This window comes from Peromyscus leucopus, chromosome 10 (genome assembly GCF_004664715.2).
Source record: "Peromyscus leucopus breed LL Stock chromosome 10, UCI_PerLeu_2.1, whole genome shotgun sequence".
Lineage (NCBI taxonomy): Eukaryota > Metazoa > Chordata > Mammalia > Rodentia > Cricetidae > Peromyscus > Peromyscus leucopus.
In genome coordinates this window covers 42,045,517-42,061,312 of record NC_051071.1, presented here as the reverse complement: position 1 = coordinate 42,061,312, position 15,796 = coordinate 42,045,517, and the positions used below count along the sequence as shown (strand labels likewise).

At 39.0% G+C, this 15,796-nt stretch overlaps 1 protein-coding gene and 1 long non-coding RNA gene across 5 annotated transcripts in view; both read right to left on the bottom strand.

The window, feature by feature from the left end:
• Nucleotides 1-435: 435 nt before the first annotated feature.
• Nucleotides 436-15,796, bottom strand: part of Tbc1d19 (TBC1 domain family member 19) — a 128,670-nt gene continuing 113,309 nt past the window's right edge. For 3 of the 4 annotated variants that reach the window (XM_028865920.2, XM_028865919.2, XM_028865921.2), the window contains 2 exons: nt 12,504-12,574; nt 436-1,687 (listed from right to left, as the gene is read on the bottom strand). In XM_028865920.2, coding sequence (XP_028721753.1) covers nt 1,613-1,687; nt 12,504-12,574 — 146 coding nt within the window. In that variant the 3' untranslated portion in view covers nt 436-1,612. The remainder of the gene's footprint in view (nt 1,688-12,503; nt 12,575-15,796) is intronic. The other variant, XM_037209034.1, reaches the window with a different exon arrangement.
• LOC114690910 lies at nt 2,677-11,413 on the bottom strand. Its single transcript, XR_003734151.1, has 3 exons — nt 11,357-11,413; nt 6,593-6,598; nt 2,677-2,738 (listed from the first exon to the last, which is right to left on the bottom strand). It is a non-coding gene; the product is annotated as an uncharacterized LOC114690910 (long non-coding RNA).

Here is a 15,796-nt window from a genome sequence, read left to right as displayed (position 1 = left end):
AAAACTTTAAAGATGGGCATGTCAGTTTACATCTACTAATCATCTAAAACACAACTGCTTCCTAATATTTTTGCCACTGTGGCAAAGGGAGGGGACACTAGCTCTGAAATCATGCTTGTCCCCTCCATGGAGGAGCGTGTGGACATGCACAATGGCAAGGCATATGACATGAATGTGTCACTTTCAACAACCATAACATGGGGGTTTATTAGGAATCAATCACAGAATAAACTGTTTAGTCTTCACGAAGTCAGCAGGTACCTGATGAAGAAGAGAATTTAGATTTTTCAGTAAATTCCTCATACCTAATTTCACCACACTTGAAGTATTATGTTGAATTTCATACTTTTCCTAATATATGCTGTGACAATAACAGTTTTGTAAGATACATTTGGATGAGACTTAATGAAATTTCAGTTAAGGAGAGTATTAATCTATTGATTTATTTGAGCTTTATTAGTGTGATCAGCATCTTCAATTTTCATGTAAAATCAGAAGACAATGGGTTTTTTCACATCCTATTATTTCATATACTAAAATGGTATGTCACTAAAGTAATATAAAACAAAACCTTTTGCTCATAATAAACACTAAAATAAGACCCGATGCCTTGAATAATGGCTTCAGTTCTAGAATGGATGAATACTTGTGGTGCCTCTGAGCTGTTCTGCTCCAGAAGTCAATCTGGAAGACCAAGCTTCAGCAAAGCCACTGTGGTTTTGATTCATCCTCCTTGGATTCTCCCAAGGAAACAGACTCTGGCACCATGCCTCAGCAGTGTCAAGGCTTCTACGTAAAAGACAGAAGGTTTCAGGGGTGCAAAGGGAGCCCTCTATACGTTTCTGACTTCTAGAGTGAAGAATAAACTATTATACGATGGAGGCAGGTGGAGTGGAACACACCTGTAATCCCAGCCCTTGGCAGATGGAGGCAGGAGGATCTGGAATGCAGTCATCCTCTGCTACACAGTGAATTTGAGGAGAGCTTGGGCTATATAAAACTGTCTCAAAAAAAAACAACAACAAAAAATTATGGGATGGAGATAGCTGTTTAACTTTTTCAAATAGAGTTGTTTAATGGAGAAATAAAATGGAAGGGATCTGAAAATCCATCATAAAAGTTGATAAAAAAAATTACGAAGCACATTTGAATTCCCATTGAAATGCATTATATTTCCAAGCCTTTTCGTGTCCTATCCCATCATTGGCTTTAGTGGGGAGCAATTTGTAAAACAGAACTATGATCTAGGGAGAAGTTTACAAACCGACAAGAAGCTGTGTTACCTCTTGAAGTTTATTACAGTGCCTTGAGTTCTTATTGCATAATATGGTGCGTGCCCGTTACAAGTTAGCGATCTGTGCAGGTAGGATGCTCGGTTCAGCAGAAGAGATGTCTATTGCTTCTCTCTTGACCATCATCAGCATGCAAATGCAGTGTTTGGTGTGGAGGGCTATTGTCTCCGAAAGTGTACAACTTCTTAGCGTTAACTGAGGAGGGAACATGATCTTTATTGGCTTATATGCAGAGTTTAATTTTGGTTGTATGCAGAGTTTGCATAGTTCATGATTAGTTCCTAATGAAAAACTAGATGTGGTGTCAGTGACCTCGAAGATCAGGTGACAGTGGCGAACAGAAAAATTTGAAGAAGAGGCATAACTTTTAAAGTAGAAAGGTCAGCCAGAACTGCCTGGAACAAAAAACCAAAAAGGAATTATTAACACCAAAGTCTGTCAAATCAAGCACAACATAAACACCTGTTCAGTGTGATCCTGGCAGCGACCCCTCTAAGTTCTTCAGCTGGCTCCACTCTCTCCCAGGGCTACAACTTCCTTCTTGGGATCTCTGAACATGTGTAAAATCTAAAGTACACATAAGAAAATAACCCGACCTCAGCCTTGCACTCTCTTCACATCCACAAGGCAGCAGGAGTTTATAGGAGGTCTAGCATTTCAGCTCGCTTCTATAAATAAACCTCCATTAGGAAGCCTAGCCCCATTACTCTAGTGTAGAGTAACTGCGGGGAATCCTGTCGAGATGGAGTTAATATTTAGTCAGTTGCAAGACATATAAACATCCTCTTCCCTTTAAACACAACATGGAGGCAGCTATTTGAAGGACAAGACTTACATCTGTCTGAGAGAACATATACAGTACCACGACAGGCACTATTTAATTGAACCACATCTCAGGTCTAAACTCTGTTATTGAAAGAAATCAGTCTTAAAGTTTATCAGTGGCTACACCATGGAGAGGAATGACAGCCCCCTCGAACAAGAGTCAATGGCAAATAGGCCCTCCCCTGGGCTCCAGTTAATGCAGAGACTCATAAGTGGTCAAAGTGCTGGTAATAGGTGATTGACAAGTGCTCTGTTCTCCTCTAAAGCTCAGCAATATGGTGATATTTTATTTGTACTGAAATGTGATTTTATTTGTATGTTAAGAAATAAAGTTGCCTGGGGATCAGAGCTAATAGTAAGCCATAGTGGAGCTGGGCATTCGTGGTGCACACCTTTAATCCCAGCACTTGGTAGGCAGAGCTAGGTAGATCTTTGTGTGGTCAAGGATACAGCCAGCATTGGAGACACATGCCTTTAATCTCAATACCAACCATAGAAGACCTGGAGGTCTGTACAGACAGGCAGTGATGAGGTGGTCATGTGCTTGGGTTTACAACCAATGAGAAGGCAGAACAGAAAGTCTATATAAAGACAAACACACAGGAAGTAGGTCTCTCTTGGCTGAACGGGATTGCTGAAGCAGGAAGTTGCTGTGGATTTCTGTATGTCTGTGGAGCCATTCTCAGGTTCTCGTGCTTTACCAGAGTCTGCATAGAGGATGATTAGACATGGCCTGAGTGCAGGTGTTGAGATGTCTGCACTTGCTGTACTGGGGATGTCTGTATGTCAAGTTCTTGATTGTCAATAAATAAAACCTGATTGTCAGTGGCCAGGCAGGAAGTATAGGGGACTAACAGAGAGAGAAATAAAAAAAAAGAGGAGAAACTGACGCAGCCATGACAGCAGCATGTGAAGACGGTAAGCCACCAGCACGTGCAAGGAATAGATTTATGAAATGGTTAACTTAAGATAAAAAACAGTTAGCAAGAAGCTGCACGCATACAGTGTAAGCAATATAAGTCTCTGTGTTTACTTGGTCGGGTCTGAGCGGCTGTGGGACTGCGGTACAGAGATTTGTCCTGACTGTGGCCAAGGCAGAAAAACTCTAGCTACAGTAAGGCTCTTAGCTCTGACCTCTTGGGCTTTTATCTTTACATTGGCTCTGTGTTTCTTATTTAATAAGACGGTTACTTCTACATTTGGCACCCAAATGACAAGAATCCATTAAACCACTTGACTTGGCTTGGCAGCAGGTCCTGCTGGCTCCCTAGCTCGGGCCCAGGTCAGCTTGGTCTCAGGCCAGACTGACCATAGCCCCAAGCGGTTAGCTGCAGCTGGAGCTACTTGCTTAAAGCCGGTACTACAAACAACTCAGGCCTGCCCTGTCCAACAGGGCTCCTGCCTGTAAAGCCAACGCACATGGTTGGAGCTTAAGGAAGCTGGAGCCAAGGCTTGACTCAGCTCAAGTGGGAATACGTGGCTGATTTAAGCTTTTAGCCAGAACTTGTGGCTACGCTTTCTTGCTCTCTCTCTCTTTCCCTCCCTCCTCCCCCTTCTCTCTCTCTCTCTGGATTCACACCTCAAACACTAGGTGGCTGTTTTGAAATTCCCTTGGATTTCTACTGTTCTATGCAGACTTGGTAAGTCAATTAACATATCAGATATTTTAAAGAAAACTATTTAAAAGAGAATTTTTTTCCACATTAAAAAAAAAATGGGTTTTATGTGTACATTGCAAGAAAATTGGGCTTTGTTTGAAGTTTTAGGCAGTATGAAAATGGAACAACTATATGAGAAGATTAATGTTGATTGAATTATGCAGTTTATTACTTTTCTTATCCTCATTTTACTATTTAAAAAGATAGTCAATTTAAGTGCCAGGATAACAGTTTTAGAAAAACCTGTTAAACCTGTAAAAATGAATTATAGAGAAATTCAAATTCAGACAGAAGAAATTAACAATTGTTTCAAGATTGGATCATAAGGTTAGAGAAAAAAAGCCTGTTTTCACACAATCACCCTTAATTTATCCGGTAACTGTACAGCAGTTGCCTAATCAAATGACTACACAAAATATTTGGACTCCAATTGAGATGTAAATCCAATTAGATTTACAAAGGTTTAAGGAGGCAATAGTATCTTATGGTATGCATTCCCCATATATAAAGCAAATGTTAAACTCTTGGTCAACATATAATAGGATTATACCACAGGACTGGCGGAAGCTGGCACAGGCTGTTCTGGAACCCAGTCAAAGGCTCCGGTGGCAAATGTGGTTCAAGGATGAGGCTAAAAACATAGAAAAACAATGGAGGGATAAAGGAATACAAGTCTTCCAGGATCAGCTTATTGGAGAAGGCCAATATGCTTCAGTACAAACACAATGTTTATATAATGTCCAAACCCTAATTCTATGTCGAATGGCAGCCTTGAAAGCATGGTACAGAGTTGAGGAACCAGGAAAAAAAAAAAACTGAGTCATTTACAAAGGTTATACAAGGCCCAAAAGAATCTTTCACAGATTTTTTTTTTTTTTTTTTTTTTTTTTACAAAGACTGGCTTCAGCAGTAAAGAGAATGGTCCTGGATTCAGAAACTAGTCAGATAATAATTGAATCTTTGGCCTTTGAGAATTCGAATGCAGCATGCAAATGAATAATCAGGCCACTAAAGGCAAGATCTGCACCTTTGGAAGATTGGATTAGAAACACGGTTAATGTTGAGGCTCATAACCATGATGATATGTGGGTAGGAGAAGCAATTTCAAAAGGTTTGAGGAATGTTAGATGTTTGGGATGTGGAAAGCAAGGACACTTGAAAAGGGACTGTAAACAGGTCATTCCCAGAAACAATGTTTCTTTAAGGAACAATGGCAACAGAATGCCCCTTCCTTCTGGAGTATACAGAAGGTGTGGTAAGGGAAAACACTGGACCAACGAATGTAGATCAACAAGGGACAGGCAAGGTAATCCTTTGCCTTGGTGGAAACTCCCAGAGGGGCCTCATGCAGGCCCCCATAGCAAATCCAGTTCAAACCTTTCCTGCAGTTGTAGAGGAAACCCCTACTCAGAGCAATTAAATAACCAAATGCCTATTGGAATAAATCATGCTGGTCAGGATGATGAAACAGAGAGAATAGAAAATTCAGGAGAAAACATAAAGAAAAACTTTTGGCAAACTTCTATTAATGAACAAAGACCAAAATTAACAATAAAAATAAATGGTGTTTTGTTGTCTGGTCTGGTAGACACAGGTGCGGACATTACCATAATTGCACCAGAATTTTGGCATCCAACTTGGCCTCTTTAGGAGGTAACGTTCAAGTATTAGGAATTGGAACATTATCTCAAGTGAAACAGAGTGCAAGATGGCTCGAATGTATAGGTCCAGAAGGACAGAGAGGAAAATTAAAACCATATGTGGCTAACATAGCTATGAACCTGTGGGGTTGAGACTTGTTGCAACAATGGAATACTCAGATTAACATCCCTCCAATCTCAGAAACAAATCATAAACTAGCACATGTTTCTGAGAGAAATATTAGAAGATATTATTCTAATGAGTGGTCACCAGCCATCCATATTATACAAGAACAGGGCACAATAACTGATGATCTTCCAAAGACACCAAAAGCTCTACCTTTAAAATGGTAAACAGACAAGCCTGTATGGGTTCAGCAATGGCCTTTAACAACAGAGAAACTCCAGGCTTCAGAAGAGCTGATAGAAGAACAGTTAAATGCTTAGCATATTGAAGAATCAACTAGCCCTTGGAATTCTCCTGTATTTGTTATTAAAAAGAAATCTGGTAAATGGAGAATGGTAACAGACCTTAGAGCAATTAACAAAGTAATTCAGCCAATTGGCTCTCTACAATCTGGAATTCCTTTGCCTACTCTGTTACGAAAAGGATGGCCTCTCATAGTTATTGATTTAAAAGACTGTTTCTTTTCAATACACTTACAAGAAAAAGACAGAGAAAGATTTGCTTTCACAGTGCCTATTTATAATAATTCTCAAACAGTTAAAAGATTTCAATGGAAGGACCTCCCAAGGGAATGTTGAATAGCCCAACTCTGTGCCAATATTTTGTACAACAGCCATTGGAAGTGATAAGTAAAACATTTCCTAAATCTATAATTTATCATTATATGAATGATATTTTACTAGCTGACTCAAATGCATATACTTTAGAAAGAATGTTTGAAGAAGTAAAGAAAATTTTGCCTTGCTGGGGATTACAAATTGCTCCTGAAAAGATACAAAGAGGAGATTCTATTAATTATTTAGGATATAAAAATGGAGCTACAAAAAATTAGACCCCAAAAGGTGCAAATTAGGAGAAATAGACTACAGACTCTTAATGACTTTCAAAGATTATTTGGAGACATTGTTGGGGTAAAAAATGATGAACTTAATAATTTGTTTAAAACCTTAGAAAGTAACAAGTACTTAAATAGTCCAAGAGAATTATCACCTGAAGCTGAGAAAGAATTGGCCTTGTTAGAAAAGAAAGTACATGAAGGGCACATGGATCATATTGATCCAAAGCTGGATTGCATTTTGGTTATTTTACCTTCTAGGCGTTCTCCTACTGGAATATTAATGCAGAGGGAAGATATTATATTAGAATGCATATTTTTACCAAATAATCCGAATAAAAAATTAAAAACTTATGTGGAAAAAATCTCTGACTTGATTTACAAAGGAAAATTGAGACTTCGTCAATTAATAGGAATAGACGCAGCAGAAATTGTCGTACCTTTAACTAAGGAGGACATTGAAAAATTATGGACAGAAGTGAACCTTGACAAAGAGCTTGCAGTAATTTTTTGGGAGAAATTAACAGCAAATATCCTAAAAGCGATAGAATTGATCTTATAAAGAGAGCTGATTGGATCTTGCCTCGAATTGTACGGGAAAAACCCATATCTGGAGTTCGTCCCTTTTATACAGATGCCAACAAACAAGGAAAGGCAGGTTACAAATCAGAAAATTTAAGTAAAGTGGTTCAAAGTCCTTATAATTCAGTTCAAAAATCAGAATTGTATGCTATTCTGTTGGTATTAATGGATTTTTCAGAACCTCTCAACATAGTAACTGACTCTCAGTATGCTGAAAGAGTGGTTTTACATATTGAGACTGCAGAATTTATCCCTGATGCTTCAGAATTAACTTCATTATTTATTCAATTACAAGATACAATCAGGAAAAGGAGTCATCCTTTATATATAACTCACATTCGATCCCATACTGGTCTGCCAGGCCCTCTAGCACAAGGCAATGATGAGATTGATAAATTATTGATAGAAAATGTGCTGGAGGCCTCAGAATTTCATAAAAAACATCATGTCAATAGTAAAGGTTTAAAAAAGGATTTTTCCATAACCTGGAAACAAGCCAAATCAATAGTAAAGAAATGTCCTACTTGTTCCTTCTACAATCAAAGGCATTACCAGCAGGATGTAACCCAAAGGGTACTCAGAGGAATGAAATCTGGGAGATGGATGTGTTTTACTTTGCAGAATTTGGAAAATTGAAATATGTACACCATACCATCGATACTTATTCAGGATTTGAAATGGGCAACTGCTTTGAGTTCTGAAAAAGCTGATTCTGTAATCACTCATTTGCTAGAAGTTATGGCCATCATGGGTATACCTACACAAATCAAAACTGATAATGCTCCAGCATATGTCTTTGTTAAAATGAAACAGTTTTTTGCTTATTACAATATAAAGCATGGTACAGGTATACCACATAATCCTACAGGTCAAGCAGTAATAGAAAGATCAAACAGAACTCTAAAGGATATGCTAAATAAACAGAAAGGGGTAACAAAACCCCCCAGAAATAGACTGCATAATGCTCTATTAACTTTCAATTTTCTCAATGCCAATGAGAAAGGAACAAAAGCTACAGAGAGACATTGGATAAACTACAGAGACATTGGAAAAAACTACAGAATTAAATCAGCCTATATACTTTAAGGATGTGCTGACCTCAGAATGAAAACCAGGATATGTGTTACATTGGGGACAAGGTTGTGCTTTTGTTGCTACAGGAGAAGATAAGCTGTGGGTACCATCAAAATTGATAAAGGTTCAATTTGAACAAGAAAGACCTCTTAATTAAAGGAGGTGATAGTTCATCAACCAGCATGAACATCCAATTTAAACTAACTTATACCAAAAACACATGCCTTTTCATTTAATCAGATAATAAGTTGCCAAAAAGGAACATCTCCAAAATTAGTCTTGGGGAAATGTTTTTGTTTTTGTCTTTTAGGAGAATGAAGGTTAAGGAATTTGAAGAACACTGGACAAATGAGAAAACTGAAGAAAAGGGACAAATCATCTATCCCAGGAAACAGAGTGAAATGGCGTATGGGTATATCATCTAAAAAATTTTATAAGTCTTCCTAAATGCTTGTTTCTGCTCTTCTCTAAAGATTTAATACTATTGGTCCTAATTCAATTAAAATTTAAAGCTGACTTTGGAGTTGGGGAATGGCTCTCTCCTTCTTTAAACTCAAGCATGTTGTTAAAAGGAAAATGCAAACTCCCTGTATTATGCCAGAAGAAAAGAGCCATCTTCTGCTATGGGAGAGGAGAAAAACCAAATTAATTAAGGGACTATTCTATTACTAATCTCAACTCCTTGATTCTATTCTGATTCTTTAAACTTTTCTTAAAGTATGAATTTTATATCAAAATTTATAAGATATATATATATATATATATACACATATATACATTTTAAACTTTGTTAAGATATGGTCATATAGAGTACTAACTAATTCTAGAAAAAAGGCTTCAATTAGCTGCATATATATGTCTTTGTGTTCAAGTCTCTTATCAGTTTTCTGCAGGAAATCACAGCCAGGCCTAACATCAACTGAAGTCTCCAGGAAGAAGATGGGGTCCCACAACAACAATTCCACGTGGACAATAATAATATCACTAAGCTGACAAACATCATCTACAGATCAGCTTTGAACTACAAGGTTCTCAGAGCAATTTTGAGAGGGCTAGCTGAGATGATCCAGTCTAAAAGACTACTTGAATAAGGACTTGAGATAAACCCTGAACTTTGGCATTATACACAGACTGGAAAATGAAGGATATAGTTACCTTTCCTAGAATTTGACAATTAACCTAAAATTTTTCTTTTCAGGATAAAGATACCTTCGCCTATACCCAGCAGGAAGCAATTTTAAGAATAAGATGCCCACATTCCCAAAGAGGTGGTGTGGGGAGGGTGGTTTTTTGGTCTTTTAATGGGTTTTGGGTCTGGGATAATGTTCATTATTTATGGGGGTTGGTTACAAGTTGTTGTCAAGGGTAAGGAAAAGGGCTAAGCAAAGGAGATTAGATTTAAGGTTCTTGTTTTTTTTTTTTTTTAAAAAAAAAAAGAAAAAGACAATTACTAGTTTTAAATACTTTACATTGGATTGGATTGTTTTATATTATATACAAATTATATATATTGAAATTGATATTGTTAGAAAAATGCTATATGTATATTTCTAATTGTACTTATACTGTTCATTTAACAATGTAATCCAATTTTATGATCCTTGGATGTTATTATTACCAACTATTAGGATATAAAGAAATGAAAGTTAGTAGTTCAACATTATAATAGAACCTGTAGTCATATTAGGTATGTTTTCAAGATTGAACAGATATATTTTAGATAGACAGGTCATCTTCAAACCCTTCAGAGATCTACAGAATATGGCATTTAAAATGTTTTAATAACTTAGAAAATTTTTCTTTTTGTTATGACTATGAGACATGTTGGCTCCTGGCAGTACCAATCTACTTCAGAGAAAATATGGGTACTGAAGAAACTGCATATGGAGTTAACTTTCATTGTGGCAAAAGTTAGCCACTGGACAACAAAGTATCCTTGAATCAACTGCTGACAAACAGGACAGACAGGACATGCAACAAAGGACTACTGATTCTTGCCAAGACAAGTGTGGTTATGGCTTTATCAAAAGGCATCTTCTGAGGCCAGGACAAAATGGCATCATCCCTGAAGTGGCCTTCGCAATCCAGAAAAGGTACGGTGCTCTTTTCTTCGAAGGCAGCTGAACAGGCGGTGGGCTGATGGCTTCTGATGTGCAGTGGAACAACAGCTGAAACAGTTATTCTTGAAGAGTAACTAAGCTCACGCCCCTCAATAGTAGACTGGCATTTAATAGAGGGATGTAGAGAAGAATGGGATGCTGAGATGAAGCCATATACACACAGCCAAGAAGAATGGACAGCTGAATTCAAAAACTGTCAACAATTTCCAGAATTTAAAATCCTGAATCATGACATGACACTAGTGGAATTCAGGTGTTTCTGGTACATGGACTGTTCTCACCCAATGTGAGGTTGAACTGTTGACCTTGTGTACATCCTACTTCACAAATGAGTCTGTCAGATACACTAAGCCTATAGGCTGAAGATGATACCCCAACACTGCAGAGAAACCTCAGGTGACTGTCCAGGCAGCTGGCTGTTTCTGTCAACTCACAAATTTTTTGGAAGTTGCTTGCATGCACTTCCTGTTTTTATTTTTGTTAGCTAATATTATTTCCTTCTTGGGTCTCTGAGGGAGCTGAAGATTAGTTAGTTATAGTTGAAAGTTAGTTAGTTATAGTTGAAGACGAGTTAGGATAGAAAGTGAATTACATTTTGGACTTACCAAAATAGGATAGATAATGGAATTATTTTCTCTGAATTTGTCAAATACAAATGGACTAGACATTGTTCATGTATTTATTACTTGTATATATTGTATATAGTTATTGTACTTTTGTAAATAGTTTTTCTTATGTTAGTTATAACCTTTTTTCCTTTTTTCTTTTTATTAAAATAGAAAAGGGGAAATATGGTGATATTTTATTTTTACTGAAATGTGATTTTATTTGTATGTTAAGAAATAAAGTTGCCTGGGGGTCAGAGCTAATAGTAAGCCATAGCGGAGTTGGGCGTTTGTGGTGCACACCTTTAATCCCAGCACTTAGTAGGCAGAGATAGGTAGATCTCTGTGTGTTCAGGGATACAGCCAGCATTGGAGACACATGCCTTTAATCTCAATACCAACCATAGAAAACCTGGAGGTCTGTACAGACAGGCAGTGACGAGGCGGTCATGTGGTTGGGTTTACAACCAATGAGAAGGCAGAACAGAAAGTCTATATAAAGACAAACACACAGGAAGTAGGTCTCTCTTGGCTGAACAGGATTGCTGAAGCAGGAAGGGTAAGGCTCTTAGCTCTGACCTCTTGGGCTTTTATCTTTACATTGGCTCTGTGTTTCTTATTTAATAAGATGGTTACTTCTACACAGCAACATCGTAGAAGAGGGAAGAAAAAAATGTAAGAGGCAGAGGATGGGGTGGGGGGCTGTGAGTCTGTGTTGTATGGACAAGACATGGTCACCATGCCCATGAACTCAGTTGTCCTTATCTTCTCAAGGCCTACACCAATTTAAGCCTGTCAAAATTCCATCTGCATGGGGGAGAGGTTCATAAGGTCCTCACTGTCCCAGAGGAGTTCTTGATGGTTAATGGCTGATGGAGGACGGGGTGAGAGGGGGGTCATTTCATTTTCTCCAGTGGTATAGCAGCTAATAAGCTGACTATACTTCAGTCAATAACCCTATGCCCGAGCTCATGAAAGCAACCCTAATTAAACCCCTGGGGCCACACACATACACAGTATGGGGAGCAGAGTAAGAAGCATGGGTATTGATTAATGGGAAAAAAGATTTCATCGAGAGAGAGGGATGAGAGGGTGTAAGCAGGGTGGCTGAAATTGACCAAAATTCACTATATAATTATATGAACATAATTGTCAAGGGAAAAAAAAAAGGCACACAGAGAAAAAAAATGGTAGAACACTAGCAAAAATCATGCCTGGATTTGGAGATGGACAGAAATGAACAGAGATGACAAAAAAGAAAGGAAAGAAGAAAACCAGCTTTAAATAGTTAATTCACCACTGAAAAGAGTCCAAAGCTTGTGCCATTAGAACTTCCTTCAAACACACACTATTTAACTCCTTCAACTAGCAATCCTGTTTGTAACGCATGCGCACAGAAAGCGTACCATAGGTTTCCATTAAAATCAGTAGGTATTGGGTTTCCCATAATGATTATAATGGTTTCCTGTAATAATCTTGTTTATGACCCTTCATAAGAAGGTTGTTTTCAAGTGATTAGGGAAATCTGAGCACTTAATAATACTTAACTCAGAATTTATAGGTTTTACCCGAGTTACAAAATTCAGCTACAAGAAGTGCGCGTCCTATGCAGCAGACACTAGAGTGACAGCCTGGCGGCCGCCCAGGAACTATTTCCATCTCATCGGAGTGAAACTTATCCTTACTTCAGCTGCAGCCAGTGATGTCACCTCCATCAGGTTCACTGCTCGGAAGGCAAACACGGCAGCGGCCAGCACTGGAAAAGAATGCACACTATTTCAACTGCTGGCTTCCTCAGCAGCCCGGACACTCACGCTCCGCCCACAGTCACCACACCATGCCCAAGGAGCCGGCAGGGCAGCTGTTCCCCTGCGGGATACCAGCTAGAGAACAGTGCCTGCCTGGCCACTTGACCGAGTAAGTTCAGTTTGGGGAAAGGAAAATTCAGTGGCCTTAAAAAGTCATTTGTAAACTATCTCTTTCACACCTGAACTAGCATTGCATCTAGTTAAATGCATGACACTCTAATGGTGGTCTTAGAAATCACAGTTCATTTTGACACAGATATTTCTAGTTATGAAATTGAGAAGCCTTGGATAGTTACATGAAGTTAAATTTTAAAAAGTCATGTGTTTGAGGGAGGTGTCCCAATATAAACATGGGCATAAAACCATTTAAAAGTAATTTTATAATATCTTATTAGAGTTATATCTTTATATTGACTTTCTTAGTATCATAAATGAATAGCTCTATGCAGAAGGCTGTTGTGGGGCTAATCTTGATATTTACAATGTCAGGTACAAGAAAAAAAGGTTGAAAACTTGAAAACATATAGACAATTTGAAGTTTAGTAACAGACATGAAGTAGAAAACATTGGGACTGTTTGTTTCTGTTAAACACACGCAAGAAGGGCCAGGCAAGCACACACTGTTTATCAATATAGGAATGACCATGAAACTCCATGCAAGTGATGAGCTATGAGGAGCAGAGGACCCACATACTAGACAGGCAACGATGGTAAGAAAATAGAATTGCGCCGGGCAGCAGTGACGCACACCTTTAATCCCAGCACTCGGAAGGCAGAGGCAGGCGGATCTCTGTGAGTTCGAGGCCAGCCTGGGCTACAGAGTGAGTTCCAGGAAAGGCTCCAAAGTTACACAGAGAAATCCTGTCTCAAAAAACAAAACAAAAGAAAGAAAGAAAAGAAAACAGAATTGCTTGGGGAGAACTCCTGACTACCATTTTCTCGACATGGCCTGAGGTGGTAGCACACTCCCTACCTTTCAAAGCACTGAAGTTAGGGGATAAATGGTAGTAAGCATTAAACAGGATTTGGAAGACTGATTCCTGGGTGTACTGTATAGTGAACACAAACCTTTTTTAATGATTTTGCTATGAGAATAAGCATGGCAGTTAATTTTCACACCACGCACTAAGTAGTATCATCAAGTCCATTTTGCTAGTGTAGGAACTGAGGCACGGTGAGTTGGCTGACATGTTTTTGGTCACACAGGGAGAAATAGTAGAGCTGATACTTAAGCCTGGTTCTAAAGCCTGTGCATGTGACCCTTGCATGATTTCCCTACTGAGTTCAAAGGCAAGGAGTAGGACTCAGCCCTGACACCAGAGTCTGTGCTCTCCTAGGGAGGGTCAGCTTTGCTGCGCCTCACGGACTTCCAGATGTGGCCTGCAAGGTAGGGCTGGGGTGGTCCTGGGCCCTGACAGGAAGGCTGTGCTTGAGGAGTGGATATCTGGCTCTTGCTGGTCAGGCCTCCAAATCACCCCAGGTAGGGAGCGGGGTAACCTCAGGGGAGCTCAGGCATTTTGCTTGGGGGGTGAGAGATTTGGGGAGGTCTGGGCAAGAGCATTATAAATTAGATAGAAAAGAAGAGCCTGGAAAAAACTAGGGGATAGTAAGAAGACAAGTTCAAATAAATCATCTGGAACTATTCACCATGAAACAAGGGATATGAGAGATTTGGATCAAAGGATTTTCTCTTTAACTGAAAAGAATTAAAAAGGAATGTAAAGTCATGGGACATCATGTTTACAAGAGTATTCAATCCATTTCTGTAGGCCAGCAATTGTTTACTGCTTCCCACTATCTGGAATCATATTTTGGACAGTGGAAACACTTTAGAAGCTAAGAAATATGCTTTCCACTTTCATTCCTGTATATAATTGAGCAGTTGGCTGAAAGCTTAACAGGATGTCCAAATATTCTGCTGTAGCAGGAAGGAGTCTTAGATGGTGGTCAGCTGTTGTCCAAAGGTAGAGAACTCTACTGATTAAACTCAGCATCCAAATGTGTGCTCATAGCCTTTATTTATCTTGGTGTCACATCACAGAAGTGCCTTTCTGTTTGCTTCATGTTGAGTTTGTCCAGCCCTTCTGCACAGAACAGGGTTGCTTGCTTTGGAGAGAGGATGCATACTGTGGGATATCCTTAACTGAAATCATGCTGCATATGAAATGTGGAAATTGTGTTCACTTTGGGATTTTTACAACTATTCTCACTACTTTGATCTTAATAAACTATCATGACATTAAGATACTTCTGTTTTAAGCTCTTCTTTAGTGGTCCGTAAATCAGAGTAAAGGACAGATATATTTATGAAAAGATTTCTTAAGACTCTATAATAACATTTGATATAAAAAAGTAGCTCTTAATTACCTTTATCAAAAGTATATGACAGAATTGATGGAAATCTACCCATTACTCTGTGGGGGATCCCTTTCACTTTTCTCTAGGGTACTCTTGAGGAGGTGAAGTGAGAAATATTTAGATAGAAGGATAAAGGGGAAAGAAACAGATAAACACAGGATAGCCTTGGGAAGGCCTGGATCATTTTCCACCAGCCCCTTCTGTCTCATCTAAAGGGCCTTTTATAGGAATACCAAGGGGTGGAGCAAAAGACCTCTCCCTAGCACAGCCAAGTGCAGACCCTTTCCAATCACCTGGTAACCATACATGTGGTCAAGCAATCATCTAAATGCAGCCCTGCTGGGTAAAGCCAGCTCAGATCTCACTAGGAAACCTTTGTGGGCCTCTAGAGAAATCTGTCTCTTCATGCAGTGATCTATTATTGCGGACTTTCATCTGAATTCCAAGGTTGAGAGCTCCCAACATTCCAGTTTCATTCGTAGATGGTCTAAAATTCTTCCCTGTGAGTTTTGAGAGCATTTAGGCAGCCGAATGGATGCAATATATGGACCAGTTTCTATCTCTAGGCCAGTGTTTTTGTTTGTTTGTTTGTTTTTTGAGACACAGGTTTCTCTGTGTAGTTTTGGTGCCTGTCCTGGATCTCGCTCTGTAGCCCAGGCTGGCCTCAAACTCACAGAGATTCACCTGACTCTTCCTCACAAGTGCTGGGATTAAAGGCGTGCGCCACCACAGCCTGGCTCGCCAGTCTATTTTTAATTAATTCACTGTGCTAACAGACTACCTGGTAAGGAGCAAATCCAGCATTCCACATA